The sequence below is a fragment of the Cuculus canorus genome, chromosome Z (assembly GCF_017976375.1).
Source record: "Cuculus canorus isolate bCucCan1 chromosome Z, bCucCan1.pri, whole genome shotgun sequence".
NCBI lineage: Eukaryota > Metazoa > Chordata > Aves > Cuculiformes > Cuculidae > Cuculus > Cuculus canorus.
In genome coordinates, this window is record NC_071441.1 from 40048369 (window position 1) to 40075297 (window position 26929).

General features: G+C 40.2%; 3 protein-coding genes across 9 annotated transcripts; 1 reads left to right on the forward strand and 2 right to left on the reverse strand.

The window, feature by feature from the left end:
* Positions 1-851: 851 nt before the first annotated feature.
* RMI1 (RecQ mediated genome instability 1) lies at positions 852-5705 on the reverse strand. Its single transcript, XM_054054014.1, has 2 exons — positions 5599-5705; positions 852-3622 (listed from the first exon to the last, which is right to left on the reverse strand). Exon 2 carries the CDS (start codon positions 3592-3594, stop codon positions 1735-1737), a length of 1860 nt encoding a protein of 619 aa, XP_053909989.1. The 5' UTR covers positions 3595-3622; positions 5599-5705; the 3' UTR covers positions 852-1734.
* On the reverse strand, positions 5604-7136 carry LOC128850438 (skin secretory protein xP2-like). Its single transcript, XM_054054782.1, has 2 exons — positions 7121-7136; positions 5604-6691 (listed from the first exon to the last, which is right to left on the reverse strand). The coding sequence occupies exons 1-2, from the start codon at positions 7134-7136 to the stop codon at positions 5604-5606; spliced, it is 1104 nt and encodes a 367-aa protein (XP_053910757.1).
* On the forward strand, positions 5724-24748 carry HNRNPK (heterogeneous nuclear ribonucleoprotein K). Of its 7 annotated transcripts, none has more exons than XM_054054021.1 (16): positions 5732-5849; positions 8393-8471; positions 8576-8655; positions 9554-9651; positions 10942-10998; positions 12467-12510; positions 13414-13486; positions 14054-14167; positions 14800-14928; positions 15320-15627; positions 15986-16040; positions 19057-19107; positions 21998-22019; positions 22097-22179; positions 22563-22732; positions 23507-24748. In XM_054054021.1, the coding sequence occupies exons 3-16, from the start codon at positions 8607-8609 to the stop codon at positions 23538-23540; spliced, it is 1287 nt and encodes a 428-aa protein (XP_053909996.1). In that variant the 5' UTR covers positions 5732-5849; positions 8393-8471; positions 8576-8606; the 3' UTR covers positions 23541-24748. The 7 variants fall into 7 exon arrangements, with proteins under 7 accessions (XP_053909995.1, XP_053909997.1, XP_053909991.1 ...); XM_054054017.1 differs by having other exon boundaries at positions 8576-8654; positions 9541-9651; XM_054054018.1 differs by lacking the exon at positions 5732-5849 and adding an exon at positions 6052-6112 and having other exon boundaries at positions 8576-8654; positions 9541-9651.
* The last annotated feature ends 2181 nt before the right edge of the window (positions 24749-26929 follow it).

Sequence of the window (26929 nt, forward strand, 5' to 3'; positions counted from 1 at the left end):
TATCTGCAGAGCAGTCAAGTTCTAAACAGTTATCACTACTGAGATTTACCTTCTTGCTTGCACTGGAGAACAGACACAGGAGTAACCTTCAAGGAAGAACATCGTGAAAATGAAGACCAGGACAACAGGGAGAACAAAAACATCAGACAAGAAATAGTGCATTTAAGTTGAGGTAAAGGATGGACAATGAGGGGAGAGATAGAGAGGAACAGGGGTGGATGTGGACAGACGGGAAGATGATAGGACACAGGAACTCCTTTTAGTGAAAATGACTAAACCTTAACACAGATGCAGAAAGAGACAGGCAGGTGTGAGCACATCAGCTGAAACAAACATTTAATTGGATTCTGCTTAAGTATTTTGAGTAACATCTTTCTATCTTTGCACAAGCAGAATAAGATCTGTGGAGTCTCAAAGGATGCTTCTCAATTGGGGACATGGCAGTACTGCAACACTGACAGTTTCTCACAGCAATTACCAAGGGTCTAATAGACATTCAAAAAAAGAAAAGGCTCTGAAAAAGAAAGATATTGACCATCCAGTTGAAAAATCCCTCTCCTGGCCACCAACATCCTTCACAAACATAATCAAAGCCGTGCAGAGTTCTCCTGTTGGTGGTCCCATGTCCCTGGCAGAATTTTAATTATTCTAATTTCAAAGAAAACAAACAAATAAATAAATAAAAAGAGCATGGAAAAGGATAGGAAGAAAGAAAAAGAAGCACAAGAAAATCTATCAAACCATTTCTGACACTCTATACACTCAACAAGGTGTGTATTTTTGTTTTGAAGTAACTAAACAACTTTCACCGAAGTTTAAATGAAAACTTTATTTTGATACATTGTAAAAGCAGAAATTTTTAAAAATCATCAAAATTAAGACCAACATCAAACATGTATATACAACAGCTTTGTAGGACAAGTATTTAATTACTCTGTGAAAAGGTTAGACCAGTAATCATAAGAGTTAAATAATAAGATTGCCTGTGGCTTCAAAACTATTGTCAACGATTAACATGACAAAAAAATAAATTCCTTTTACATTTTATCATTCTTTTCTGTTAATAAAAAATATAAAAATATTTGGCTTTTTTAAATTATATTTTAAAATGTGCAGCTTTTAATATTATTTAGATACAGGGTTGGTCTGCTCCCCCCTCGAACATTTAGAAGACAATCTTTCATTTCTCAACACTTTGCTTTCTTGCACACTAAATACGTATTCGAGTTTTGAGGTTGGCATACTCAGAATTGACTGCATTTAAACAATAATTCTGTTTCAATTCACTCAGCCTCTTTCCTCCAAGAGAAGAACAGTATAGCAACCTTTTTTTATAGCTAGTTTTCCTTCCTAGAGCTAGCTTTTGAAAATCAGGTAAGCAATAATTCTTGAAAAAGTATAAAAACAAGATTGTTTGTTGTTATCCATATCCTGACAAATTCTGCTACTCCAGATCACTAGTCAAGGACGCAGAGGACTTTGCATAAGGATAATGATACATATATATTTTAAATCAAGACAGAAATACTTGGAAGCTTTTTTCAACACTACCATCACAAGAAATAGACTGCTAAGTTTTGCTCCAATAAGACATCTCCTCCTGCAAGTTTTCCATTATTTTTCCTGATAAGAGAAAAGACATACCACTTAGCTTTAATACTTAACTTCCAACAGTCCTTCAGGGGAAATCAGACTTAAAATTTTCCTAATATACAACCTGCAAGTTTGCACACATTATTTATTCAAACGTTTCTTCAATTGTTCTAGATGCCTTGCCTCGGCATCCTGGAGAACTAATACAGTGGCTTTAGACTGAAGTGGATTAAACTCTATAGTCATCAAACAACAGAGATCTATCAGTTGTTTTTGACATTGCTCTAAACCACTTTTAAGCTTCAGATGCAAAGCTGGATCCTTTTTCAGCCTATTCATTTCAGGCACTGAAAAGCCAATCAAACTTGTAAGAATATCATTAGCAAAATCTACTTCAAGATAAGCTGAACCATCAGAAATTTTTGCCTTTACACCCCAGGACCCATTGCTGCTTGTGAGGTTTCCAGTGAGAGTAACAATAAAACACTTGACTTTAAAAATTGTAACAGTTTCTGGTTTTTTCTCAAGGAGAAGTGAAATATAAGTGAAAGGGGGAGAATCTAAATCTAAATGTGGCTCTGCTGCTCTGCAGGGAAAGCTCTGTGAATCATGCTTCTGCTGATCAGCTTCTGGATCCATTTTTGAGAAAGATACAGAACAATAATTTAACAGCCTGCTGTCATAAGTGTGCTGGGATTCACATTTGCTCTCATCTAGGCCTGTATCATTGTTTTTGTCTTCAGGAGGATTTTCCAAGGAAAAACGTACAGAACTGCAGGTCTGATGTATGCTCCTGTGCTGTGAAAAGCTACTCATACTATTTCCATCTCCATTAAATACCATTCCTCCAGAAGTCTTCTGCTTGCTGGTAGCTTTCACAGGCTTATCTATTTCAATCACATCATCTTTTTCACAAATGCCATTTAAAGATGAATCGTGGGAGCTTCTAGATGCATGTGGAAGTTTCTCAGTAATTAAAGCTACATTTCTGTTCATGACCACTGGCGACACTTCTTCCAGCTCTCTTTGCATCTCTTCTTCCAGAACAAAGTCATTTTCTAAAGGAAAGTAATTTGAAAAGCCATCGATGTGTTCTACGGGAGGCAAAGGACTTTCAGATTCCCGTAGCAAAACATCTCCATTGTGTGCAGTCAGTGAACCTGAGGCTGCACTAAAATTGTTGCTTCTACTGCAGTACCCACTTTCTAAAGATGTTTCATTGTTCAAAACAACTTCATTATTTTCATCAAGACTGGCTAAAAGCTCCTCATCTGAAGGGCCAAGAGTTTGTTCTAATTCATCCACAGGCCTTGGAACAATTGGGTTGTGACCAGCTTGTCCAACAGAATGAGGGGTTTCGGTTTCTCCAATTAATCTAGCAAGGACTCTTTCCTGAGAATACTCCACCAGAAGAGCATCCACATCACCCCCCAACAGCTTCACATTTTCTGGTTTAAGCAGAAGGACTCCAAGACGATATGCAATCTTACCCTGTACAGTGATTTTTGTTCCAGGTGGAAGGTTACTGTGGAGGACAGGAACTGGCTGATACTCCATGCCCTGAATTTGATGAATCCCATCAGTTAGTTGCAACATCAGCATTCGAGTAGGCTTTGCTTCCCAAGGCCTCTGGAATGTCTGAGTACTGGCTGTTACTTCTTCATTTACAGTATTTTTCCCTCTTAGCTTCTGCAACTGCAAATACGCTGGTTGGCTAACATCAACCAGTGAATCAATCTGTATGGAGTAGAAGCCTGACAACTCTCCTTTTGGAGCACCTAAGATGCAGTCAGGCAAAACGGCATATTCCAAATCTCTTAGATCAGTAAGAAGCCATTGCTCAAATACCTGCTTGTTAATCTGAGCTTGAGTTAAGTTACCACCATTATTTTCTTCCTGGATCCAACTAATACATGCTTCCAGCCATGTTAAAGGAACTTTAACATGCCATGTGGATGAAAGCCAAGTTTCCACTCTTGCTGCAATGCTAGATGGAGACATTTTCTTTTAAGTCAAGAGAATGAATTCCCTAGGAAAAAAAAAAAATCCAAAAAGATGTATTCACTCTTCTGACAATAGCTAAAGTTATGACATTTTGCTTCTATTACATAGGAATTCACTCTCAATTCAAAGTTCAGCTATTTTAAATATGACAACACAAAACCTACTTAAATTAAAAACAATTCTATGGATAGTAGAAATAAACAGGCATTTCCAAAATTTAAAATTTCAATCAGCATAGAAAGTACGTGGAGTTCATGGAGTATTGGAAAGTATGGTCTTCTACAAACGACCGTGCTTGGTGACTTCTCCTTTTCTGTTGATTTAATTAGAAACATACAACTGAAAAGATTTTGTCATGGTTGGAAAGCAAATGGAGGGGGGAACCAAAACAAGAAAATGGAAGAAGGTTGTTATATAAATGTCCCACGCTTTTGTTATTTTGTTTTATTTCTGTGGGTGCTGATCTTAACATTCAGTTTACTTTGGAAATTGAAGTGATAAATCATTCTTATTTCATTAGCACTGCTATAAACAGAAGTCAGAGACCCCCATCTACAACAGAAACAAGCTGGGATCTGTCAGCACTTATATGACAGGGTGATTTTTACACCATAACTGGAAGAAAGCCTTGTACCCAAAAACAGAAAGCTAACTCAAAACATCATTGTTATTAAGAGACACAGTCCAGGGTTTGGCTACAACACTACCAACTCTCAGCAGTCATCTCAGAAATATCAATGGGTAATAAGCTCTATGTTCTTAGTTTAGATATGTTACAGTGTACGACAGAATAGAATATTTCGGTTGGAAGGGACCTACAACTGCCTGATCAATATGGGACTGACCAGAAGTTGTCGAATGTTAAGGGCATTGTTCAAATGCCTTTTAAACACTGACAGGCTTGGGGGAGCGATCACCTCTCTAGAAAGCCAGTCCCAGTGTTTGACCAACCTCTCAGTAAAGAAATGCTTCCTAATGCCCAGTTTAAACCTCCCCTGGTGCACCTTTGAACCATTCTAAAGCATCCTATAACCGAATTCCAGTGAGAAGATAGCACCACCTCCCTCTCCACACCTGCTCCTCAAGAAGCTGAGGAGAACAATGAGGTGGCCCTTCAGACTTCTTCTCTCAACACCAGACAAACCCTCAGCCACTCCTTATGGGGCATTATTTACAGTCCTTTTTCCATCTTTGTTCCCATCCTCCGGATGCTTTCAAGGACTTTCGCATCCTTCTTAAACTCTCAGGCACAGAACTTCACATGAGTGAGAAGGCACCAACACTGAATACAACAGGACAACCACCTCTTTCGACCAGCTGGTTATTCTGTGTTTGATCACCCCAGGATGCGGTCAGCCAGGGCACACTGCCGACTCACACTGAGCCTGCTGTTAACTAGGACCTCCAGATCCCCTTCTGCAGGGCTGCTCTCCAGCCACTCCCTTCCCAATTTATAATGGTGTCTGATGCTACTCCAGCCTATGTGCAGAATCCAGCGTTCATTCACACGCCGCTGATGACTGCCGAACGTTCCAATCTATCTGCATCCCTCTGTGTGGCATCTTGAGAGTCAGCAGCACCTCCCAGTTTGGTATCATCAGTAAACTTGCTAATGCTACATTCAGATCGTTGATACAAATATCGAAGAGCTATTAAGCTGCCTGAGTGTGTCTGGATCCTGTCTAAAAGGCTGTCCGAGGAGCTCAACGTCCCCACAGCACACCGAGGAAAAAGAAAATATAAATTACTGTAATAGTTAAGAAATACCAGATTTGGGTGGGTTTTGTTTTGCCGCCAGAGCCCGCAGCGAAGAAAACCCACCCCGCCTCCCAGCCGTCCCCACACAGAAGGCACCGCGCGGCCCCTCAGCCAAAGAGAAGCGCTCGCCTGGTTGCCTCTCACGGAGACGGGGCTCCAGGGCTGCGGGGCCGAGATGAGGGGAGAAAAGGGTCGGTGAGGTATTAAGCCCTTTCCCTCCTTCCCGCCCTCTACTTCACTTACCGGAGCTAGGGCGCCGTGTCCCAAAAAGGGGGGCGCGCGGAGTCCGGCAACCCGCGCGGCCAATCGGAGCCATGCGGTGCGCGCGCGCTTTGAAATATCGCGAGAGCAGCTGCGGCCCACCCCCCCCCCCCACACACACACAAGGCGGGGTTTTCGCAGACGCCATTTTCTCTTCCAGCGACTGAGGTCGTGCTCCTCGGTCTTCTACCGACTCCCGCCGCCTGCGCCTCTTCCATCGCGGCTCTCACCGGGTAGGTAAAAACAACAAAGACTAACCGAGGCGGGGGTATCGCCGCCCTCTTATTTGTGGCCGGGGTTGCCGGGCCCCGGCTCTCACGGAGGGCGGGGCGGCGGGGGGAGGCCTCGCGGCGTGCGCTGACGGGCAGCGGCCTCGCCCTGTGGGGCGGGGGGGGCCGCGCGGCGGTGCCAATCGCGGCGCGGCGCTGGGGGACGTGCGCGTGGGCGGGGGGGGGGTCGCTGCCTCTTCTCTCTCCGAGCGCGGCGGGGCCAGCAGGTACCGAGGGGCGCCCCGAGGCGCGGGACGGCAATACTAAACGGTCTCCCGCGCTGTCTCTCTTTCCCGCTGCCATGGGGTGATGCGGCGGCTCGGGAAGCTCGCTCCCGCGGGGATGGCGCAGGCAGTTGTGGCGCGGGGGTGCAGGGGCCGATCCGCAGGCCCCGATCCGCAGGCCCCGGGAGGGAAAGGCGAGGAGCGCGGCCGGCGCTGAGCCCTCTCTCCCCCCGCGTTCCCCCACGCTTCCTTCTCTCCCCCCCGCCCCCCCGAAACGCGGTGCTCGGGGATGGCGTAGGGCGCTGGGAGCTGCTTTCGGGGTCGGCGGGGAGGCTGCCCCGCTCCGCCCTAGGGCTCGGGCCTCTTCCTTTGTGTTTCCCCCGGGCCGAGCGGGGCGCATCTCGCTGCGGCCGCGTGGTGGGGACGGCTTTTTCCGCCGGCGGCTCCGCCTCGCCGTGGCGGCGCCATTGCAGCGGCCGCCATTTCCGCGGGCCCCACTGGGGGAGGGGGGCGCTGAGCCGCCATGGTGTTTCGGGGCTGTTCTGTCTGTGGTAGCTGGTGCTGTGCCTGCCTTTGTGCGGTCTGTGTTTATATAAACGCGGTATTAAGTCAGTCCGTCGAACTCGGCTTGCCCAGAGGAGCGCGGTCACTGAAAGCAAGCGGCTTAGATACACGCGGCTGGAGAGAGTCGGGCGACTAGGGGAGACCGAGCTCTGAAGGATGCGTTACAGTTCAGTCTAAGCAGTCCTAACGTGCTGGGGATGGTGGGAAATAATAAAACCATAAAATCATAGAATAGTTTAGGTTGGAAGGGACCTTAAAGATCGTCTTGTTGCAACCACTCTGCTGTGGGCAGGGACACCCCCTACTAGATTAGGTTGCCCAAGGCCCCATCCAACCTGGCCTTGAAAACCTCCAGGGATGGGGCAGCCACAACTTCCCTGGGTAACCTGTTCCAGTGCCTCACCACCTTCCGAATGTCTAATCTAAATCTTCCACCTTCCAATTTACATCCATTCTGCCTCATTCTATCACTTCACACCCTTGTAGAAAGTTCCCCCGCAGATGTCTTGTAGGCCCCCTTCAGGTACTGGAAGGTCGCTATAAAGTCTCCTCAGAGCCTTCTGAACAACCCCAACTCTCTCAGCTTGTCCTCCTATGGAGGGGCTCCAGCCCTCTGATCATTTTTGTAGCTCTCCTGGACGCCTTCCAACAGCTCCATAGCCGCCTTACGTTGAGGATTCCAGAACTGGAAATGGATTAACAGGGCCCCGAGGACTGTGTAAAAATCTGACCAGCCCTTCCGTACTCTCCCCTGCATAACAACGTTTGGGCAACGTCTGTCAGAGATTTCGCTATCATTAAGTCCTGTGTCCGTTAGCTGATGTTAAGCAACTGGAAAGACCAGAGTGTGCTGGGAAGGCTGTCGCCCAGCCGCAGCTGGCTTTAAGCAAGTGCCTGCTGTTAGTCTGGACCAGCAAGGCAACAATCGCAAATGAACGGCTGACTGAGAGTGTGTTTAAAAATTTAAATGGACCTGATTTGGGTTTTTTTCTTTCTCTTTCATGGATACCAGAATAAATGCCTACCTTTTGTCGTGGCAGTGGAAATCAATAGAATACAAAAGAGAAATATGTATCGTATAATGTTTTGAAGAGATACCTACTTCAGAAAGTCATACTGAAGTCAAGCTGCTTTTGAGGTTCTTAGTTGTGTGTGGGGGCAGAGGATTATATGTAACTACAGAGGCTGGCATTTTTTTTTCCCCCGGTGTGGCTAGAAGTAATTTGGGTTTTGTTTTATCTACTATACTAGAATGGAAGGCATGCTAAAATGTGTGCTAGTAAGATGGTGCAGAATGTATCAAACTGAGGCTGACAATTAACCATAATAGGACTTTTTTTAGTTTAGATTGTTTAGACCTATACATGAGGAGCAGATTATTATATAGTGTTCTTTGAAAGGTAAATACACCCCCAGTTGTGGTGTAACATGTTTAAAATAGGACTGGAATGCATGTTCACTTTAAATGCCTGGAAATGATTTTTCTAAATGGGGTTCCTCAAAACCAGCATGTGCCCAAAACCTATAATTTAGGCAGTAATTTTTTATCTGCAAGTGTACAGACATCTTTCATCTCCTCTTAGTGGTGTGTTTGGCATGGGTGTGGTCTCACTTTTGTAAAGAAAACTTTGCAGCAAAAACTCGGGTCAAACCTTTGCTGAAATGAGAATCAGAGCTGTAAGTGAGCAAAGTCACGACTGATATATACTGTTTTCATAGGCTCTTGAAGCAATAGGCTGTTGGATTTTGATCCCGCCCAGAATATTTGAGTTTTTCTCTGCAAGGATATATAATAGCGGTAAGTTCTAGAAGCAGGCATTTCTTTTTGCTTTCTCTCTTCAGCATTATGTACAGTTTACCTTTTCAAAATGTGGATGTACCAGCTTTTTTATTCTCTGACAGGTTTTGCCTGCCTACCTGAGGAAAAAAGTCAATGGAGACTGAACAACAGGAAGAGACCTTTACCAACACGGAGACAAATGGTAAATTTTTTAAAGGACTACTTCTTTTTGGAAAGAATCTCTTTTAAATTTTAATGTTCCTGAACATTTTGTAATGCTTTAACTGTAACGTGTTTGTATCAGCACTAGTTTTGCATTCTATATTAAGTCTTCAGAAGACTTTTTATTTAGACTGTCTGTACGTGTGCTTTTGAAGCACAAATGCATAATCTTTCTATGGGCATGTTTTAGATATCGGATGAATAGCTGAAAGTTGTGACTAAGGATTTGAAAGTATTTAATAGTTAAATATTCAATACTTATTTGGAAAATGTGAATATGTAATAATACTACTGGGCATATGCATTTACTGCATTTTATTTGTTGCAGTCTTTACATACAGGAGTATGAATTTGTGGAATAGTTTGAAATAGCTTCATGAGGAACTTACTGGGCATAATTAGTGAGGAAGTTATGACATTAGTGTTGTTGATTCGTGCTATTTTTTTCCGAACAGTAGTTGAAGTGCTACTTTACTATTATTCCACCAGCAGTTCAGTGTTGGACAAACTATGGTTGAGCTTTTTGCCTTGAAAAGTTTTTCCCAGTTGTAAATTATAAATAGATACTAAATGGGTGATGATGTACCACTTTAAACAGTGTATCATGAATTTCTCACTTCGCATATGCAACATTCTCGTTTAAACCGTAGTTCATAGATTTTAGCAGCTTTTCAGTAGTCAGTCAATACGTAAGCTGATAAAGTAAAGACCTGTTTCTGTGCTATGAATAGTCAGAGTAGGCATCGGAAATTAGCATTGGGCTAATAGGGAGGAATGTGTTAAGAATACAGAGCATAAATTTGGCATGTGTTCCATTTTATTACAACTTAGAAAGTTAAATAAATGCTTGTGTGTTCCCCCTATGGACCTCTCTACAGGCAAACGTCCTGCAGAAGATATGGAGGAAGAGCAGGCCTTCAAAAGATCTCGGAACACAGATGAGATGGTTGAATTGCGTATCCTGCTTCAAAGCAAAGTATGCTTTTTTGCTTATACTGGTTTTCTCTGTAGTGTTGCTCGAGACAGTGGTGATGAAGTGTATGTTGGCATGTATGTTTAGAAAAAATACATGCTTTATATAATAAGATAACTTACTAGGAATAATTATAAGTGTGTGTGAATGGCAGTAATACTGTTTTGTGGTAGAGTTGTCTTCAGTGGTTCTTGTAAAGAGTAAGTCCCTAGGGATCAATAAAATTATTTTAAAGTATGTGCTTGCTGAAACAATTGAGCAATAGAAGTTACAGGGTATTTTTACATTTGAGTGGAAGGTTGTTATTTGAAGTATATTTGCCTTTGGAAAGGGAGCGGTTTAGAGAACTGTCAGCTAGTAATTGTAAATTAAATATGAGAGGTAAGGTAAGAACTCCCAAACAGATTACTAAACTTCTTCAAATATATTAACAGGAAGAAATGTGGTAGTAATGCTTCAGGGATTACAGTGGTTGTGACAAGTGTAAATCATTATAGTAAAGTTGCTGTGTATGAATTTCCTTTTGTGTTTCCAGTTGTTACAGATGATGTGTACTCTTTGAAGTATCTGTCTTGGCATGGGGGAATGTTACTTCAACTCTACATGACATGTCTGACCGATAGTTAAGTTACGTAGGGTACCATGCTGTTAATAATTGCAGTGTTTTTACCTGTAATCCTGGAGATAAGCTGGTGAAGATATACTTTTCTGGACTGTCTGACATTCATTCCATTTGATGTTAGAAACTTGAAGTTAGTGACTGTTAACACAGGCTTTAACCTTTTCCAGAATATACTGCTCTGAAAATTCAGCTAAGTCACAGAGGCAGAAACCAAAATTAGCACCTGAAATCATCAATAAATGTTTGGAGTGCAAAAGTAGCCTTTGCAAACATATTCCTTAATGAATGTTAAGAAAAAAAATTTTGATCAAATAAATTAGGGATGTCATTGACTAACATTACATCCATACAGTATATTCTTTGTGAGACTTATAGTCTTTTGGACTGCTTTAACACAGGCAGAATTGTCTAGAAACTTCCTTTTGGAATTGAAGTAGTAGTAGCAAAATGGATATCCTTCTCTTCCCTGAGTTCAGTGGGAAGAGCTGTTGATAATTTTTTCCAAAATATATCAGTTTGTTTAAATTTGATTTGAACCTTTTAAAAGCAGTACCTGCCTGCCCCCAGGCTAACGGGGTAATACAAAGATAGATTTACTGTTCTTAAGTCCTGAGTTCAAAAACATAGTGTGCTGTGTTGGCATAATATAATTTCTGAAAACTATTTTTCAGAATGCTGGAGCAGTGATTGGAAAAGGTGGCAAAAATATTAAGGCACTTCGTACAGACGTGAGTATATATGAGTTTGAACTAATTTAACTCCAATTCTTTCAGAGCACTACATCAAAAGCTTGATTGCGTGCATTTCTAGAAATAGGAGTAGTTGAACTCTTAGACATCAATAGTCCAGTTACAAGCCATTTATAATGGTTGTTAGAGCAGGTAACTTAGTTCTTCTCTTTGTATTGTAATTAAAACCCAGCCTGACTTGTGAGGAGAGGTTTATATTAAATCTCTTCAGTTTTGAATAGGATTCTGCTAAATTACACACTTCAACTGAGTTAACATCCTAATTAGAAATATTGACAAAGCTTAAAACCCTTAATTGAACCATTTCCCTTATCTATGTGTGAATCAATTGTAGTACTGCCAAAATCATTGCAGGTGGCTGGCTTAATCCAGTGACAGAGGAATTCTTTAACTTCCTTTAAAAACAAAACAACAAAATGGTCCATCTGTTCTTGAAGCACAAAAGCATTAACGTTAAGGGTTATAGAATGGTCAAGGAAAGTCTATTCTGAAACTTGGAAGCTTTTATATATGGTCATGACTTACTTGCTTATTCACATTTGACAGTGGGTTGACTCTTGTTATTAGACACATGCTCAGCATTTATGTTGTATATTTATAAAACTTGGCAACGCTTCTTAAATTCCATTTGTTTACACTCCTGTACTTAACATGAACTGCAATTCCAACAATTAGTTTCTGATGAAGACTCTGTTCAACACAAGATTTGGCGACATATCATTACAAACCAGTTCCAACTAAGTTCATAAACTACTGCAACTAGAATTGAAGTTTAAGTTGAAATGGTCAAGAATCATATACATGCTCACTTCAGCAGTTAGTTGGGGGTTTTTATAGGGTGGTTTTCTTTTGTGTTTTTTTTGGGTTTTTTTTGTTTTCGTTTTTTTTTCCAAGTAAATCAATACATCTCCTAAGTCAAGATCCTGTAGATGGGTCTGGAAAACTAACTTTCCCGATTTTCCCAAGGTTCTAGTCTTGACAGGTTTTGTGTCTACCCTCATGAGCCAGCCTGCTACTGAAACATCATATATTAAAAGTAAAACGCTAGTTTAGTCAGATCAAGTGACTTCACTTTTAAGGTCCATACTGTTAAGCCACAGTTGGTGTAGCAATCCGTTATTGTGTTAGTCTTCAGAACAACTTAGACTTGTTTCGTTAATTGAGAGTAATGAGTATAGTTTGTATTAAATTAAAATTTATTGCTTTTCCCCCTTTTCCCTCTCCTTGTTTTTTTGGCCATATATCTCCGTTGCCCATGTACTGGATCGACTTGCCCCTGCGTTGCCCACCATGACGTTGGCCCATCCGCCCCTGAACGCCCATGTGAAAACCCTGGTTGGCTATGCCCAAAAATGTGCTCGTTGCCAAACGGGTACCATACTTGACAACTTCCGATTGAATACCCATGCCCAATGCCAACATCCACGAACGCCAATGACCAATGCAGTACAATGCCAGTGTTTCAGTCCCAGACAGCAGTGGCCCCGAGCGGTATGTCCCAACAGTTTATGCCTCACTGCCTGATTAGAAAGAGAGAAATGTATTTTATTACCTGCCTTTGATATAATTAAATAGTATCCCCTTATAGACGGTGTATTGTTTTTTTTTTTTCAAGTTTTCTGTCTTATTTTCCCCATTAAGTCTTTTTGTCACTGAACTTTTACGTGAGTTGCCCACCCAAACAATCCACTAATTTTATTTCAATGGAAGGAGCACAGCTTCAAGTGTTGCATATTCGCTGCATTGTAAATCAAATTGTTTCAAGATAGTCTCTCGCTCTGTCTTTGTGGCCCACCTTGCTCCCCTCAACATTGCTTGTTCATAATTATTTCTGATGAAACGCTAACTCTGGTTCATTTTCCTTCACTTCTCATTTGTTTTGTCTTTTTTTTTGTCTTGCATTTATATTTGTTTTCTTGGAGAGCCCATTAGTAATCTAATTTCTGATTGGTCTCGTAGCCTTACTCTGGATACAATGCTCACCACTTACATATCCCCAGTTTTTCGATGAGAAGGTGTGCCAGTTTTACCAATGTAATAGCGAGGGTATCCTAAATTAGTGGTGGCGGGGAACATGAATATTCACTTCTACTTTCAGTTCTACGTCAGTTTCTTGCCCACTTAATCTGAGCCCTTCCAAAAGCCCATTCTGTCTTTTCTTTCTCTCTCTCTGCAAGACCTACCTAATCTTAAATTTATCATGCATATGTATTGGGCATAAGCAAAGATGCATGTGTTATAAATTGAGCAAACAGGTTTACTTTAAATGGGGAATATTTATCATAAGCTCTTCTTTGTAGTAAATCTTGCTAGAACTTTGTATATGATGATAAAAAAAATTTGCTTCTTCTTTTCCACGTTCTCCATATTGTCTGGTATTGTGGCCTGCAACAGCATCTTGAGTATAAGTGCAGATATAGAGACAATTGGAGAAATCTTGAAGAAGATTATCCCTACTTTAGAAGAGGTAGGTCTCTTGACATGTTTTCCTTTTTTGAGGTAAAAAGATTAGCTTTTGAAGCAAGATGGTTCTACATAATTTGCTGCTTTATAAATACAGTAAAATAAATAGTAATACTGAGAAGCCTTTTAAAGAAGGGTTATGGCTCTCAAATTATACATTGTTTTGATATATGACAGAATGCATCGCTATTTATTAAATTAATGTTTTGAAGAGCATCCCCCTTCTCAAAATATTTGCCTCCTGGCTCGTTTAGTCCTCATTTTGACATAGTTGTATCCTGCATTGGCTTTTTAAATAAGAGTGTTGCACTTTTAGATACCTTCTTAAATCTTTCTGCAAAGTTCTGGGATATAATGTAATAAATGAAGAGAACTAACTTGACATCAGTTTATGTTCAGGTTAGATACTTATTAGTTATGATCCTATCAAAGGAAATACAGGATTACAGTTCAGCAGTAAATTAAGTCATATTGTTGTATTTGGAGAAAAAAAAAATTAACAAAGACCTGTGTGTTCTATTTTTTTATGAGACTAACTTTATTATTCTCCCTGTATGCGTGTGATTTTCAGTACCAACACTACAAAGGGAGTGACTTCGACTGCGAATTAAGACTTCTCATTCACCAAAGTTTGGCAGGAGGAATTATTGGCGTCAAGGGTGCCAAAATTAAAGAACTCAGAGAGGTACTTGTCTCATCTTCCTTGAAGGTTTGGGTTTTTGTTCAATAAAGAGCCTAGTGTTTTGTGTTCTGAAGGGCAGTTATAAGTATCTGCTCTGCAGCAGTTCCTTCAAAACAAACTGCATATGTCACTTCGATGTTCTGAGATGCTTTCTGTCCTTTCTTGGCATTGTGTCAGAGGCAGTTTCAGGTCAGTTGATAAATGTTTGTGTGGGTTGAGGAAGGCAATATGACTAGACATAGTCCTGGCAGTATCACTGTCTTGGGTCTAAAGCATGTTTTCTTGACATGTGAAGATTAATACAGTCTGTAAGCTTGCAGTGAATATGTGGTCCTCTTAGTAGTATTTAATTAGGTGATAGTATAGATGAGCCATAATTGAAGGAGGAAAAATATGGTTTTATTCCATTTCATATAAAAATACGTCAGAACAAATCTTAATAAAATAAAAATTTATGTAATCCTAGAAGTAAATTTATTGAGAACTCGGAAGCAAGCACAGCTGGGACTCTTAATGGTCTTTTGGATTGTTTCTTTAAAATTGTTATGATGGGTTTATAAGGTTGTTTTAGATGCTTATATTAGATGGTACATGATTTTATTTTTTTAAGTTTTGGTTATTTTCTTCTTGAACAGAACACTCAGACCACCATTAAGCTTTTCCAAGAGTGTTGTCCTCATTCTACTGACAGAGTGGTACTTATTGGTGGAAAACCTGATAGAGTTGTTGAATGTATCAAGATTATCTTGGATCTTATCTCTGAGGTAATATTTATTAAATTTATTCTTCCATTGGCATTCATGAATGTTAGGGATCATTGGATCAGAAGTGGAATCTTTCAGTTTCTATGTCCTCCTTTCCCAATAACAAAGTGATTGACTTTTAGCACCTTTTGAAACCATTTTGATTTTCTAGAATTGGGGTTCACTTTATAGGCATGGAAAGCAATTTTTAGTACTAGTGGACTGTTTTTGATGCTTTGCACATCATGAAATGCACAAATTGAAGAGGAAGTTATACAGAATGTATTTCCTGCTGTTAAGTGTCAGCAGTTTATCATAGTTGGGTTCATAGGAAACACATCACCTTTTCCCTTATATTAATTCTGTTAAATATGCAGATTGTAATGCTGGGGGCATTGTTTGTCTGTTTTAGTCTCCCATTAAAGGACGGGCCCAGCCTTACGATCCCAATTTCTATGATGAAACATATGACTATGGTGGCTTCACAATGATGTTTGATGATAGAAGAGGACGTCCAGTAGGCTTTCCGATGCGTGGAAGAGGAGGCTTTGATCGAATGCCCCCTGGCCGTGGCGGACGACCTATGCCTCCATCGAGAAGAGATTATGACGATATGAGTCCTCGCAGAGGACCACCACCACCTCCACCAGGTCGTGGTGGTAGAGGTGGCAGCAGAGCTCGTAATCTTCCTCTTCCACCCCCACCACCTCCTCGTGGCGGGTAAGTTGTTCCATAAATGTATTACAAAAAAAAAAATCAAATTATGTACCATCTCAGTCATGTTCATCTTTCCTGTACTTTTTCCAAACTTCCATGTTAGCAGTGATTGTGCAGGATTGAGTATTAGGCCAGAGTGTTTTTGAAAAGTGCTGGAGTTTAATTATTTGCTGCACTGTAGAAATCTTACCAGGCGTGTAGTCAGTACTTCTGAAACATTTGTCATGCAGTACTTGGCTAGAGTAGTTTGGAATAAGATTATTTATGAGCCATGAGTATGAAAGCTTAAATGAGAGTAAATAAACGAGTTTATAATGTAATTTATAATGTAATTGATGTGCTGCTGCTTTTTTTGTTTTAGGGATCTTATGTCTTATGACCGAAGGGGCAGACCAGGAGACCGTTACGATGGCATGGTACGAGTTCAAAGTTTGCCTTGTTTTGTTTCATAAGCACAGTTAGCATGCAATGACTGTCTGGAGATATTATTGCTGCACACATGCACGATTCCATTTAAATGGTCCTTCCTGTGGGGAATATTTGGGATGTAAGTGGTATCTGAGTCATGGTCTATTGTTCTTTCATTCCTTTCTGCCACCAAAAATGATACAGGAAGTTTGTGCGCTACCCTGCAGGTTTTCTTGCACTGACTATCTTTTAGATTTTTTTGATCAGGATGACAGAAATGGATATTGGTAGGCTTCTCATATAAAGAAAACACATCAGAACAACATTCTCCTAAATTCTTAGATCTTTATAAGCATTCTTAATGTTAGAAAATATGGCTATATTTAGAATAATGCGGAGCATAGAATAGTATCGATGAAGAGCTCTAGTTGATCTTGAATATGGGTCTTCTGAATCAATTCTTAAAGTTTGCTGGTTTTTCTGTCTGTGAAAAACATGTTGTAATTCCATATATTTTGGAGCTGGGGTTATGGCTCTGAAGTTACATGTTGGCATTGTTCTGATATATGACAGAGCATGTCGCTATTTATTAAATTAATGTTTTGACGAGTGTATAATTAAATAATAGTAAATTATTTTGAGCATAATTAAATCTCAAATTAAATTAGGCACGTTCAACCATATTAATACTAATACTTGTTAAGGAAAACAAAAACCTCACAGTACGTGGAAGCTTAAAACCTTAAAAGGTCTTCCATGTGGTATTCTGAAATGCAGCTTCTTAGCATTCATCTGCTGTTGTACTAGATTCCTCTTTCTGGGAAGGCCAGTGGTATGTGTCTAGGAGGTAGATCTTTATAGCAAAAAAAAAATAATTATCTTTTCTCCTCTGGCTTAGCGTGGCACTTTCTTTGAGAAAATAGGTGAGGCAAAATTTTTGCGTTTTGATTTAAATTAATAGAGGATAAAGGAGTGAAGAAGAGTTATGAAATGGGCTACCATTATTAAATTAAATAAAATTTTTTCTCCTTTATGATTAGATAACAGCCTGCTTAAAGTGGAGACTACTTCCCAAGATAGACTGTAGTTAATTTCTAGGTTTAGTTAACCATGATCCTAGTAATTGTAAGTGGATAGAATAGACTCACATGGATTGTGAGTCTGGAAATGTCATGCCAGAAATGTAAGCTTTTCCTATGCTACCTTTTGTTTCATATAGAAACCACTGTCTAGCAAAGCATACAAACTAAGGTAAACCAATCACCATTGTGGTTTGTGAACTGAGTGGTGCATGGGAAAGGCTGCTCTTAGACAGCAGGTGTGCTCATTTACACAGATGAAATAAGTAAGAATAGATGCTTTACTCAGATGAGCACCTCCAGAATCATGGAAATGTTGTCTGAACAGAATTATTTTTTTCTGGTAAAGGTCAAAGATTCAGTAGTTCAAGATCTTCTAAACTGGTTGCTGAATATGACCGAGATATGACAGTATTGACAGCCTTGTAAATACTGAGATGAAGAAAAACATTTAGATTTTTGAGATATGTGAATTCCCTTTGCCCATGTGAGGCACCCGCTTAAGTGGATACTTGTCTGTTAACCTGGCTTACAATTGTAGCTTCAGTTATGCACTGCTATTGAAAGGGCTCACTTGGTTTATAATCTTTGTTTCAAAACTTTGTTGTGAAGGACAGGCTTCTGTTGTTTCTTTGCTAATGGAGTTATAAAGTGTGTACAGGTCACATCCCTGTGGACCATAGGGGCTATTCTGGCAGTTACCTTAATGTATTTCCATGATTTATTTAATTAACATCTTCATCAGGGGTCTTTCAAATATATAAATGCACATAGATCCTGATGGGAGGCATGGAATACAAAGTGGACAAGCATATAAATTTTTTTACCCCCCCCCCATCTCTTTAACTACAAATCGAGTACTACAATTTTCAAACTATTTAAATTTTTAAAATCTGAGTTAACAGGAGCTATTCTGATTTCACTGTTAAGTGGATTGTCTCTTCATAACTCTGAATGTCTTCAGATTTCTGAGGTGCTTTTGCTCCTTCACGTGTTTCCTAGTTCTTGGTCTTTGTTTTTTAACTTGGATATCTACGTGTACATACATGTGTCTTGACATATAAGCACTTGAATAAAGGCGCATACACTTAAAAGAATACTAAGCATTCTTCATGTTAACAGATTTGACATAAGCCTGTAAAAAAAAATGAGTAAAGGAAGAAGGTATGACAGCTCTTCTGTTTATGCACACACATGCTGGAAGAAAGTAACCAATTTGACATTAGACAGAACTACATGCATTTTCTTTCATTAGATACAAAAGTTTAGAAGTTCCTATTAAGACTAAGCAGTTTGCCTTATCCAGCCAGTGTGCCATCTGGTTTCTGTCCTGGTACCAGTGGCCACTAGCACAAAAGAGTGTAGAGTAGAATGTATGTTAGAATATATCGTGTTTGAGAAGCTGGTTTCAGAGTGCTCAAATAATCATCAGTTGCTGAAATTCTGAAAGGAAGAAATGCTGTGCATCACATGGAAATGAATTGGTAGAACTTGAGAAGCAGTCATTGTTTCACCTGTTGGCATAGAAATAATCATTAACAGTTACTTGCTTAATCTTATTAGACCTTAATTTTCTAATACATTGCAGAAATAAAAGATTCTTATGTATGAAAGCACTTGAAGGTGTTGGAAAAAAAAAAAACCCATCGTTCAAGTTTTGCTCTGCCATTGGCTGTCTCAATTCTTTGTTAGAGGAAAATCTGTTCACACCACAGAAGGAGGAGAAAATGTTGAGTGTGACCACTTACAGTTCCCTCAAAGTAAAATTAAAAGGGAGTGAGTCTTGAAAATGTCTAATTCATGTACTTTTAAGTCTTTGTAACAGAAATGTTGCTCTGTACCAGTATGTGTTGTATTTACTTGCCAAGTAACCTATAAGTCTGCATGACATGGATTTAATTTAGATCTATTTCCACTTTTCCTCCTATTATCTTGTATTTGGAAGATGATGCAGTGTCATGTGGATGCCTGTGATGACATGCAGCCACCGGAGCTGGTGAGTGTGCTCAGCCTTTTTTTTTTTTCCGAAAAGCACTTATTGAGCAGGCTAAGCGCTAGCAGGAACTTCCTGTGGAGTGTAGTCAGTAGCAGCTTGTGCCTGTTGAAAATCATGAAGCTGTCCTGACTCAGAATTTATTTGCAGTTGCCGTAACAGGATATCCCCTGCAAGTAGGTAATGTTAGTAGAAATGTGAAAGCACGCTGCAGCACAGCCAAAAGAGAGAAGCTTTTCTGTACCTTTTCTATACTCCATTTTCATCTTGTAAATAGTAACTTTCTCAGTGACTGATACCCTGTAGATGCATGCATTTAGGGTATATATTTTGTGTTAACTATATGTTTTCTTCTATTTCAAACAGCAAATATTAAAACTAGCTTGTGACATATTTTTGGATAAATAATTATGTTTTACTTATCAATTAATTTGAAAATGCACTGTTAGATTGGGTAGGTTTTGGGAAGGGAAGCTACAGGGCTTGTCAGGTCTTCATTCTGTCTGGAAGATGGCAGACTACTACCAAATACCAAGCATCAGTTTTTAGCTTACATAAACACAGTGAATTATCTGCTGTCAAGTTAATTTGCTGTCCTATGGAGAGGCAAAACTGATCAAGGAAAGGATTATTCATTAAAGCAAATTAACCCAAAAAGGAATCCTGTGTCAGCAACAGGAACACGTGTATGCTTTATGCAGCTCTGTTCAGCCTCTGAATTAAGTCTTAAACAGAGTCCTTCATTCTCTTGTATGAGGCTGCACTCCAAGCTCCATGTTGTACTGCAATCTGTATTACTAAGTACTGTGATTAAACAATATAGGTTGCTTGGAAAGACAGGATGAGCTCAACTATTTGTTCTGAGTAGCTTCTATTTTATCTTCTAAAAAGGAGGCATGTAAATAATATTTTGAGAGAAGTTGTTTTGTTACAACTTCTTTAAACAGGTGGTTGTGATTAGTTGATCTCAGCTAGCTGCCAGGTGCCAGCCTGGCTGCTCTCTCACTCCCCCTCCTTAGCAGGATTAGGGGAAACAGTAAGGTGGAAAAGCTTGTGGCTTGAAGGTAACAGACAGGAAGTTCACTTACTAATTATGTCATGGGCAAAGCAGAGCCAACTTAGGCAAGATTAATTTGTTGCCACTTAAAAATATAGAGTAACATGTTGAGAAGCAAAGAGGAAAACTAAAACCACCTTTGCCTTATTCTTCACTTCTTCATCAGAAGTTCACTCCTTCATTCTTGACTCCTCTTTTACTGCCATGAGGGATGCAGGGGAGGTGGGACCTCTGCTCTTTCCTCCTCACACTGCTCCCTTACTCCAGTATGGGGTTCTGCGGGATACAGTAATTCAGGCTGTTTAAACATGGGTGTTGTCCTGCCAGGCAGCTGCACCTGTGGGCTATCAAGCCTTCTTCAGGGCATGTCCAGCTGCTCCCAGCATAGGATTGTCTGTGGGCTGCAGTGTGGCTATCTCTGTGCCAGTGTGGTTCTCTACATACACTGTAGGAGAACCCCTATTCTAGTGGCTGGAGTACCCTTCCTCCCCTCCTTCCTGTAGTATCTGCAAGGTTGTTTCTCTCACAGCTGCTGCAGACTGGAGGGGTTTTTACCCGTTCTTAAATATTATCACTGAAGTGTCACCAGCTTTGGTAATGGGCTCGGCTTTAGGCAGTAGTGGGTCCGGTTTCATGTTGGCTAAAACTGACTGGCTTTGTCTGCTACAAAAGCAGCATGCCACTTCACAGACACTATCCCAGCTGCCTCCCAGAAGTTGGATTCTGGAGAACTGATACGTATTCTCTGCTTCAGTAGGAAAGTATAACAAGGGGATTTCATTCACTTATAAGGTGTTAGATGAAATGATGTCAAATACTGGTCTAGAAATACTAAAACAAAAAAAAGGCCATTGATTTTTATTTGGTACATGGTACTTTTAGCAGAACAGAAGTAATTAATGTCATGGTAATCTGTTCTAAGATACAAATGATTGTAGCATAGTCTGGATTGAGAGACAAGTTGTAGAACTTTGGGTTTTTTCCTGAAGATGTAGATGAAGTGGGAGGATTGACAGTTACTGGATGAACTTTTTATCCCAAAACTGGGAACTTGAGTCTCCTGATTCATGTTGGTATCCTCAGTAAGGCTGTACTCTGATCTTTTGAGTTGAATGTTAGTTTAGTCCAAGGGTTAGGAGTAGGTCAGTATCAAGAACTGTCTACCAGCAACTGAACTAGTGAGATTGCTTGGTAAACTGGTACAGCTGCATCTTTTATATCATTTCATGCCTTCGATAGGGCAGATTAAGAGGTTAATGAGACTTCCCTCAGCCAACCCTTTTGTTTCTGCTCTGCCCTCTTTGCGTCAGTATGCTTTTGATGGCACGATACTGTTATAATTATTGTAAGATATGAGATCTTTGCATAAAATAGGCTCAAAGTTAATAATTATAGAATGTTTTAGGTTGGAAGGGACCTTAAAGATCATCCAGTTCCAGCTGGTCTGCCATGGGCAGGGATACCTCCCACTAGATCAGGCTATCCAAGGCCTCATCCAACATGGCTTTGAACACCTCCAGGGATGAGGCATCCACAGCTTCCCTGGGCAACCTGTTCCGGTGTCTCGCCACTCTCATCGTGAAGAAATTCCTCATTATGTCTGGCCTAAATCTACCCCTCTCCAGTTTATACCTGTTGCCCCTAGTCCTTTCACTATAAGCCTTTGTGAACAGTCCCTCCTCAGCTTTCTTGTAGACCCTCTTCAGGTACTGGAAAAAAACTTTTTGAGACCTTATAGGACCTTCGAGTACCTAATGATATGATACGTAAGATGAAAACATGATAATGAAATGTGGCTATTCACTACTTAATGTTTTTTTCTTTTTTCTCTTACAGTTTGAGGGTGGCTCTGGATATGGTAAGTGTTAATATAAAACCTTTACATGTAGTTCATTGTGTACTTACTAAAGGACTTGATGCATACGTTTAAATCAGACTATTCTTATGCAGGGGGGCGTGGCTCGTATGGAGATCTTGGTGGACCCATCATCACAACACAAGTAACAATTCCCAAAGATGTAAGTAAAGCTGACTTGCTTTTGACTTGTGTTTTTTCTCAGACCATATGAGAAAATTAGGGAACTTGATAAGTACTTTGAGTATAAAATAAGTATTGCTAAATCACTAGAAGTTTACTAATTGTGTTTTGTGTCTTCAGTTTGGAGACACACTAAACAATGTTCTTAATTGTTAATATTCAGTGACAGAAATGGTCTATGTAACTTGGTTTTTGTAAATAAGCAGCAGGTTCTCATTTTATTTCAAGGCTGTAAAGAAGTAAGCTTCCATTGCAACTCAAATTAAACTTACAGAAGCTACTCAAGCACTGCTGTGATTATTTTTGTAACTCTTTTTAGAGAGAAACTTGTGTCAGGAAATGAATGCTTTGCTTTCTCCCTAGTTGGCAGGATCTATTATTGGAAAGGGAGGCCAGAGAATCAAACAAATACGTCATGAGTCAGGAGCTTCGATCAAAATTGATGAACCATTAGAAGGCTCAGAAGATCGGATAATAACTATTACAGGAACGCAGGACCAGATACAAAATGCACAGTATTTACTGCAGAACAGGCAAGTTACAGTTCAATGTTGTCCCTGCTATCAATTTTAACCCAACCTGTACATTCTAAAGCTGCTCTTCTCTGTGATACAGTCTTTAGAAGGCAGGGTTTAAGTAACTACATTAACCTAACATCTCCAGTGGTAGTTCTGTCTTGATTATCTTCTGTTCTCCAATCTAATTAAAATGAAGACACCCTCAAAACTAATCTTGCTGGAAGACGCCTTAACCAAGCAGCTCTCATTTCTCTGGTGAAAACTGCTGCAAAAAACTGCCTGTAATAAATTACTTAGAGCCTGTAGAAAATCTAGAAGATTTCAGTGGATGTTGGTCTAGTTCTGTGTGGAAGACTAGTGATTTTGTTGTTTTTAGATAACTAAATTGACAACAAATCACAGTCTGCCATATGGCACAGACCATGCCTCTACAGGACAAGTTGAAATCGATTTGGTGCTGTTAATGCAGCATTTCACACCTTGCAGACATTACTTTCTTTTCTGACAAATATTAACAGCTTCAGATTTCTTTTGCTTTATTAACATGTTGGGTCCCATAGTAGATTTTAATGTTTTAACTGGAATGCTTGGCTTTAGATTACTAGTATATGATATGCCTAAAATACATCAATACACCTACAGGTTTTAGCCATTAATCTTTAGAAATTATTCCTCTTAAATGTATTGGGAATCTATAATTGAATCTGCTCTAAGAATGTCATTGTGAATGTTGATGCAAGATGTATGATCCATCATTCTAATACATGCTTTTTTCTTTTTCTTTTATAGTGTGAAGCAGTATGCAGATGTTGAAGGATTCTAATGCAAGATTATTTTTTCTTTTTTATAGTGTGAAGCAGTATTCTGGAAAGTTTTTCTAAGACTAGTGAAGAACTGAAGGAGTCCTGCACCCTTTTTTTTTTTATCTGCTTCTGTTTAAAAAGCCAACATTCCTCTGCTTCATAGGTGTTCTGCATTTGAGGTGTAGTGGAATCTTTGCTGTCCACCAGATGTAATGTTTTAGTTCCTTACAAATATGTGGGGGGAGGGAAAGGGCGCACGAGACTAACGTTGAAATTCTGAAGCAGCAGCAGAGAGAGTGGATATTATTTTTATTCATTGTTGGTGGTAAATTGTAATGTTTCTATGTAATTGTTGTGAACACCCTGCTTATGTACACTGTATTTTTTTCAAGAGCAGGAGAATACTGGTAGTCCCCATGTCCCTGGCATCCTTTGAGAGCAGTGTGCAGAATGTAATGCTCTTTTGTAAGAAACACTTTATGATTTTTAAATAAATTTAGTGAACCTATTCTTGGTTGTCATTTTTCTTCAGATATACATATGTATAAGTTAATAGGTAAAATGGATACACCCTTTTTTTTTTTCCCCCCACAAGAAACTGCGTAAATGAAACTTGCTGTTAAGCTTGCTGTTTTGCTTCTCTGAAATAGATGGAGTTTTATGGGGTTTTTTTCTGACAAATTAAAGAAACTGTGTGAAAACAATGACTCAGCTTTGCTTTTTGAGGAAAAATGCAAAAATACTCATGCGAATGTTGTGTAAAACTCGACATTTTTGCAAGTGTTTGGCCCTCTGCAGTACATATATATATTGGTGACAGTATATAAATAAAATATGTTAAAACTTTGTGATGTCACTGAGTAAACAGTGGTAAAGTACACCTGGTTATAGACAGCTTGCTGAATGCAGATAACGCTGTTAGAAATGACAGTTGCTGTACCATTACTCAATGAATTATAGTTTATGTTTTCTGAGCTTTCTTTTCTATGAGGTAGAAATTCTTAGGAATTGGCGAGTTGACAGTATCTAACTCTTAACTTGTTTTTCATTGTATGCAAGAGTTTTAACTTGTTTGGTTTTCCTCTTGTATGTTGAATTCCTATAGGAATTTTGTGAGAAATTAAAAAACATAAAGCCTCTGGATCTCTCATGTAATTCTTTGGCATTTGTATTTATAGTTTATGAGTTTGAATTTCACTTCCTGAATAAAACCAAATTTTACAAATCATGTTTGTTGCACATACAGTTATGATGTGTCCAGACTAAGAGTGGGTTCTTGTACTTGCTTGTGGGCTTTTTTTCCCTTGGGTGGTGGAACATTTCACTTTTTAAATGCTGCAGTGTAATTCCTATCCTAGCAAGCAGCTACTCTTAACATTTAATTGGAAAGGTGAAGAGCTAAGAGAGAATGTGTGTAAGGCTGGATCAATCCTTTAAAGAAAAAACAATGCTACCACCTTGCTTTTTTGGCGGGAAGGAGTGCCGTAGGTGGCTCAGTAGCAAAATTTAGCCATGACACTGGCACTTGCTTGGGGAAGGCTGAAGCGAAGTTAGAGAGAGAAGCCTGCCATCAAGGCAGAGATTCTGGGTACCATATAAGTGAACTTAAAGCACTGGATTTTGATATGTGCCTCTGACTTGTGTACACGCAGAAGGGTGGGCAATGGTCTGGGTTTAAACTGGGAGGAAATCTTTACCAGCAGCAACTTAAAATAGTTATAGTTGGAAGGGACCTTAAAGATCATCCAGCCCCAACCCTGCTGCCACACAGAGGGACACTTTTCACTCACCCAGGCTGTCTAAACTCTCGGGCAACCTGGCCCTGAAAACCTCCAGGGGTGGGGCATCCACAACTTCTCTAGGCAATTTGCAGTGCCTCACCACTAGGGGATTTTTGCCTTTTGAACAAAGTGGATCTTTCAGAGAACTTCCTTACCAAGAAGCTGAGCACGTGCCCCAGGTGGTGGGATTTGATGCAAGAAGTAGTTACTATTGGAGAAAGTGGAATTTTTTTTAAGCTGAACTAGAGTTAGGTTTCATCTAACTAACTATACTTTTACGAAAGTTAAACAGAATGTCCCTCTGTTGGCATGTTTTCTTTCAAGCAGTTTTCCCAGACACCATCCTTTGAAGAAGATAATGTCTTATGAAATGTGATCTGTGCTGGATAGATAGGTCTTCAGTAATCATTTCTGTTTGCGGTGTTTCCTTATCTCAAATGCCAGATCAGGCAGAGCTGGAGCCAGCTTTGAGGAAGAGTTTTGACTGTTGCAAAGTTTCATAATAATATCAAAATTTGAATCGTAGAATTACCAGTCTGGAAAAGACCTCTGAGTCCAACCGTACTTATCTGCCACTAGACCATTTCCTTATGTACATTGTCTGCTTGTCTTTTAAACACCTCCAGGGATGGTGACTCAACCAGCTCCCTGGGCAGCTTCTGACAGTGCCTGATGACCCTTTTGGTAAAATTTTTTTCCTGATGCCCAGTCTGAACCTCCCTTTGGGCAGCTTGAGGCCATTCCCCCTTGTCCTATCATCTGTCACCTGGAAGAAGAGATCAATGCCCACCTCTCTACAACCTCCTTTCAGGTAGTTGTAGACAGTGATAAGGTCTCCTCTCAAGCAAAAAAAACATAAGATTTCTGGGAAAGTTTATAAAGTAAAGTTTTTAAAGTGTTTTGCGGAATCAAACCCTATAACCCAAAATGAGTTATAAAGCAGGTATGTTTATTACACCAGTGGGTGCGAGAGAGATAGCTCTGCCCAAACTCGCACACCTTATGGCTTAACAAATGGCTACTTATAGTGTACAGATAGAGGTATGCATAATCATCTAATACACATTTATTACCTATCCCTGCTTTGTGTTATAATTAGTTCTGGAGAGTTCGCTTCAGTCTTGCGCCTGCGTAGTGCCTCCTGACGGTTGTAGGCCGGGGTCTTAGGGATGAAGTAGGAAGTCTTCTTCAGGATGAATATTTTCTTTTGAACTTTGTGCAAACTCAGTCTCTTCTGGCGGTTTTCAAACTCCTGAACCAAATGCCACCAGCTTTCTGTGTTCCAATGCCCACTTATCAGTAAACTTCTGCTAGCTGGCTCCTTCGTTATCAACTTCCAAGGTCTTCAAGGCGAACTCCAAGGTCTAACAAACGCTCCCAGCCCCTCCTTGTCTGCTTTCACACATCATATGCATGTGAGAGGGAAATATATTCATAGAACAGTTTGGGTTGAAAGGGACCTTAAAGATCACCTATTTCCATGCCCCTCGCGATGCGCAGGGACGTGCCACTGGATCAGGCTGCCCAAGGCCCCACCCAGCCTGGCCTTGAGCACCTCCTGCGATGGAGCACCCACAGCTTCCCTGGGCAACCTGTGCCAGTGCCTCACCACCCTCATGGTGAAGAAA